At 39.0% G+C, this 6,000-nt stretch overlaps 1 protein-coding gene across 5 annotated transcripts in view; it reads right to left on the reverse strand.

Moving 5' to 3' along the window:
* Positions 1–6,000, reverse strand: part of PBRM1 (polybromo 1) — a 137,438-nt gene that overhangs the window by 13,997 nt on the left and 117,441 nt on the right. For all 5 annotated transcript variants that reach the window (XM_021710875.1, XM_021710873.1, XM_021710872.1 and 2 more), the window contains one exon: positions 545–728. In XM_021710875.1, the coding sequence (XP_021566550.1) occupies positions 545–728 (184 nt within the window). The remainder of the gene's footprint in view (positions 1–544; positions 729–6,000) is intronic.

Raw genomic sequence — 6,000 nt, forward strand, 5'->3', positions numbered from 1 at the left:
ATTTCTGCCTCCATTTCACAACTGCTGGAGTTTAAGCTAAGGACACTATTAGAGTAGTCCAGGTCACTGTGCACAATGTTAAACTTTTCCTTTAATTTTTTTTTTTTTTTTTTTTGAGTTGGAGTCTCACTCTGTCGTCCAGACTGGAGTGCAGTGGCCACTCCCGGCTACCGCAGCCTCGACCTGCTGGGCTCCGGCGATCCTTCCGCCTCAACCTTCCGAGTAGCCGGAATTACAGGCATGTGCTACCATGCCCGGCTGATTTTTTGATTTATTGTAGAGATGAGGTCTCGCTGCCCAGGCGGGTCTCGAACCCACAGGCTCAGGCAATCCATTCACCTCAGCCTCCCAAAGGCGCGGGATTACAGGTTGAGCCACCGAGCCTGGCTTCCTTTAATTTCTAACTGAATTAATTAATATTTTCTATTTGAAATGTATACTGCTGTACTTTAAGATCTAATCAAAAAACTAAAAACATTGGACTACACTATTTTGATATCAGTTAGCTGAAGTAATCTTTTTCTCTTAGTCTTTCAAGCTTTACCTGAAATAATAAATTTCATCATCTACTACTTTAGCAGAGAGTGAAAACCTCTTCAGTCCCTTAAATTTCTTCATTTGCTTGTCACTCTCATTGTAGCGGCTCTCACAAAGCAGAATGTCATTTTCTGGTATTTCAGTTGGCCTGCAGGAGAGGAAGTCCTTGAATGACAACACAGCACACTTTCCTGAAAGAGAAATCAGAGAGAAATTAAAGGAGTAAACTGTGGTAATAGTTACCAAAATTGTTTAAAAATTTAATTATTTGTGTACTGATACATTAATATGGTTCCACATTTAAAATATATAATAGGGCACATGTTGGCATAAGGATAAAAAATAGATCAATGGAATAGAATTGAAAGTCTAGAAGTAAATCCACACAACTGAATTTTTATGGGCAATTGATTTTTATATGGGTTCCAAGGCAATTCAGTGGGGGAAAGAATAGTTTCTTCAACAGATGATATTGGAACAACTAGATTTCCACATATAAAAGAATGAAGACCTATATGTGAGAGCTACAACTATAAAATTCTTAGAAGAAAACGTAGGTGTAAATCTGTGTGACTTTAGATCAGGCAACAGTTTCTTAGGCATGATACCAAATGCACAAACAACCAAAGAAAATAAAGACAAACCAGACTTAATCAAAATTCAAAACTAGGCTGGGCGTGGTGGCTCATGCCTACAATCCCAGCACTTTGGGAGACTGGGGTGGGAGAAATGCTAGAGTCTAAAAGTTCAAGACCAGCCTAGACAACATAGTAAATAAAAAAAATTTAAAAAATTAGCTGGGTGTGGTGGTGTGTACCTGTAGTTCCAGATACTCAGGAGGCTGTGGTGGAAGGACTACCTGAGCCCAGATGGTCAAGGCTGTGGTGAACTGTGATAGTGCCATTGCACTCCAACCTGAGCGATACAGTGAGACCCTGCTCAAAACACACACACACACACACACCCACCCCACCACTTTTTTGTTCCAAAGAATACTGTCAACAAAGTGGAAATAAAACCCATTTTGTTCAGTTAACCTGTTAAATTATATTCCATATAAATAGTTTTAATTAATTATTGTAATGTTTTAATATCTGGGAAGGGTGGATGCTCTTTCACTGTGCTTTTCAGAATTTTCCTGATTTTGTTTCTTTTTTGAAATGATTTTTAAAAAGCAGTTCATTTAGTCTAACTTCCTCACAAGAGAACTCCCATTGGTATATCTATTGGATCACATTAAAGATTAATTTAGGGAAGATGAACATTTTTACGATACTGAGAGCCTTTTCAATTTGTTTAAGCATTCCCTCAAAAGCATTAAAAAAAAAACTTTCTTCATACAGATTGGCACATATCTTGTTAAGTTTATACAAAGTATCTCATCTTTTTAAATTATTATTTTGGTTTTTTGAGTGAGTCTCACTCTGTCACCCAGGCTGAAGTGCAGTGGCACGATCATGGTTCACCACAGCCTCCAATTCCTGGGCCCAGGCAATCCTTCCACCTCAGCTTACCAAGTAGCTGGGACAATAGGCATTCACTACCATGCCTGGTTAGTTTTTTTGCAGAGGCGAGGTCTTGCTATGTTGCCTAGGCTGGTCTTGAACTCTAGGGTTCAAGCATCCTCCCACCCTGGCCTCCCAAAGTGTTGGGATTAGAGGTGTGAGCCACTGCATCTAGCCCTTTTATTATTATTGAATTATTATTCAATAAATTATTATTGAATCTTTAAAAATAATAGACATTATTTATTTTATACTTAACCTTACCTTCTCTTATTGTTTGTTATGGTTGCTTAGTTGATGCTCTTGAATTTTCACCTCCTTACTTTTTTTTTTTTTTTTTGAGTCAGAGTCTCACTCTGTTGTCCAGGCTGGAGTGCAATTGCATGATCATGACTCATTGCAGCCTTGACCTCCTGGGCTCAGGCAGTCCTTCTGCTACAGCCTCCCTGGTAGTTAGGACTACAGGTGTGTGCCACCATGCCTGGTTAATTTTTTGATTTTTTTTTTTTTTTGTAGAGACGAGGTCTCACTATGTTGTTTAGGCTAGTCTCGAACTCCTGGGCTCAAGTAATCCTTTAATCCCAGCCTCCCAAAGTGCTGGGATTGCAGGCATGAGTCACTGCACCAAAACAATTTTCCTTATTTTATTTTATTTTTTGAGTTGGAGTCTCACTCAGTCGCCCAGACTGGAGTGCAGTGGCCGCTCCCAGCCACTGCAGCCTCAACCTGCTGGGCTCCAGCGATCCTTCCACCTCAGCCTTCTGAGTAGCCGGAATTACAGGTGCGCGCTACCACGCCCGGCTAATTTTTTGATTTATTGTAGAGATGAGGTCTCGCCTGCCCAGGCGGGTCTTGAATCCACGGGCCTCAGCCTCCCAAAGGCGCGGGATTACAGGCTGAGCTACCGAGCCTGGTTAATTTTCCTTATTTTAGATTTCTGCTTCTTATTCTTGTCTGACTGCAATGATTAGTACCTCCAGAACAGTGTTAAATAAGAGTGATAAGGATATCCCTATTTTGTTCTTAAATCTTAACAGGAATGTTCATAGCTAACAACTTACTAAACATGTACATGTAAGAAAAGTCAGAAACATTTTAGAAGCTTAAAATAGCTACAATTACTGTCAATGCCTTTGACTTACACAGTACTTTATCTATATAATCTAAAGGCCTTTCATATTGGTTTTTTTGAGTCAGTCTCACTCTGTCACCTAGGCTGGAGTACAGTGGCACGTTCATGGCCACTGCAGCCTCAACCTGCTGGGCTCAGGTGATCCTTCCACCTCAGCCTTCCAAGTAGCTGGAACTACAGGCACCCACCACCATGGCCAGCTAATTTTTTTTTTTTTTTAATTGTAGAGACAAGGTCTCACCAAGTTACTGAGGCAGGTCTCAAATCCCTAGGCTCAGGCAATCCTCTCACCTCCGCCTTCCTAAGTGCTGGGATTACAGGTGTAAGCTACCATGCCCAGCAATCCAAAGACCTTTCAATTCAGAAAAGGGACAATTATGATTTTCTATGTTTTATAGAAGGAAAAATAGACATTGGGAAAGGGTAAAAATTCTTACAGCCAAAAGAGTGAAAGTGATTGGTGGTTTTAGAATGGATGCAGTGTCTCTGTGTCCTGATTTGGAGCTCCTACCAGGCCCATAAAAGACAAGGAAAATATGTAAGTTTATAAAACTTCATTTAATAATGTATACAAGATTTGTAAAAACCTGCTGGATTTTTATGGAACTGCAATAAACCTATAGGTCAATTTGGAAAGAAATGACATCTTCATGATATTGAGTCTTCTGGCTATAAACATGAAGGAGAACTTTCATTAATCTAGGTCTTCTTTAATTTATCTCAATAATTTTCTTAGCCAGGTGCAGTGGCTCACCCCTGGAATCCCAGCACTTGGGGAGGCAGAGGCAAGAGGATTGCCTGAATTCAGTGGTTCGGGACCAGTATGGGCAACTTGGTGAGCCCTTGTATCTACAATAAGTCAAAAAAAGGTGTGGTGGCATGCACTTGTGGTTTCGGCTACTTGGAAGGCTGAGGCGGAAGGACTACCTTACATTCAACAGTAAGTATAGTTAACACAGCGAAAAGATAAATTCTCTAAAGTTTATATAACAAAACCTTTTTTCTTTGGGAGCTAGGGGATATTGAATTCCACAAGCTGGGCTGAAATCCCACTTTGTGACCACCAGACACATTTTATTTAGGGTTTTATCTCAAGATGAACCAGAGAGCATACCACTGCACTCTAGCCTGGGTGACAGAGTGAGATTCCCAACTAAAAAAAAAGACAAATAAAAAAATTTTTTTTGTCTTATAGGTGTGTGTGTATAGGTGCCTTACACAACTTTTAAAGACTTACTCCTAGGTATTAAATGTAACTGGTAATTGTATGTAATCTTCTAATTGCTTATTGATGTAATGCTGAAATATAAATATCTTCATTTTTTAATTTATTCGTTTTATTTTATTTTATTGTTGTTGTTTTTGAGTCAGAGTCTCACTTGTTGCACAGCCTGGAGTGCAATGGCACGATCACAGCCACCAGTCTTAACCTGCTGGGCTCAGGCAATTCTTCTGCCTCAGCCTTCCAAGTAGCTGGAATTATAGGTATGTGCCATTATGCCCAGCTAATTTTTAAAATTTATTGTAGAGACAAGGTCTTGCCTAGTTGCCCAGGCTGGTCTCAAATCCCTGGGCTCAAGCAATCCTCTCGCCTCCGCCTCCCAAAGTGCTGGGATTACAAGGCCTGAACCTTTGCACCTGGGTCATTTATTCATTTTAATAGTGTATCTGAACATTTCTTGAATTTTCTATATACCTAATAATGTTTTTGAAAAAAATGGATCCTTTTGTTTTTCCTTTCAAATCTTTAAACCTTTTATTTTCTTTGCCTTACTAAGGACAGTTTTAAAATTAAAGAAGAATTAGAAAAATCTGCTGTGAAGGGGCGGAAACACAATCTGCAAATAAATTAGAAACTGGTTAGCTTCAGGAGTCCAGGTTCTTGGAAATTTTATTATCCATGTAGTAAAGAGTAGAGGCACTCTCTGCCTGATGTGGCCATCTGATTACTTTTTAAATTAATGAAGACAATTTTTCAGCAGAATTGAACAAAGAACATATATATAGTAGTTATGTTTGTATGTAACAGAAGATGAAAAAAATGATACCTCACCTAATTATCTTCGGACTTCTGTCTCAGAGAGACAAAAAAGTATAAAATAAAATTTACATTCAACAGTGAGTATAGTTAACACAATGAAAATATAAATTCTCTAAAGTTTATGTAACAAAACCTTTATCCTTTGGGAGCTAGGGGATACTGAATTCCACAAGCTGGGCTGAAATCCCACTCTGTGACACTAGACACATTTTATTTAGGGTTTTAATCTCAAGATGAAGTAACCATATGTTTCAAGGTATACCTGTTGTTCTACCTAATATTGGCACCTCCTCCCACTTTCATAAGTGTCCTAGCTAACTACTGATCATCTAAAATAGAAGTGAGAAAACTTATGTTTTATTCTGGCCCACTCTCTGGGTAGTAACTTCACTTTTCTGAGAATATCAGCATCTTTCTTACAGGGTCACACTGAGAATTAAATGAGATTGTGGGTATAAAACTGGTATGTAAACTGTAAAATGCAACACATTTCAACAGGTATCTGTAGAAAGAAATTGCTCCAAGTTATGCCAGTGAAAATGGAGAAGTAGGGAGCCCCAAGGCCATTCCTTCATTGAAACACAGAGAAAAACTGGCAAAGACTGAGAAGGAATCTTATCAGAACTCTGGAAAATAGTCAACGGCTTATAGCAACTAAACGCATAAATGCTTACTTAAGAAAAAAAGTGACTGAAACTTGGCAGGAGAGCTTTGTGGCATTTTATTTTTATTTTATTATTATTATTTTTTTTGAGTTGGAGTCTCACTCTGTCGCCCAGACTGGA

The sequence above is a fragment of the Carlito syrichta genome, unplaced genomic scaffold, assembly GCF_000164805.1.
Source record: "Carlito syrichta isolate Samal-C Ts95f unplaced genomic scaffold, Tarsius_syrichta-2.0.1 Scaffold301625, whole genome shotgun sequence".
Taxonomy (NCBI): domain Eukaryota; kingdom Metazoa; phylum Chordata; class Mammalia; order Primates; family Tarsiidae; genus Carlito; species Carlito syrichta.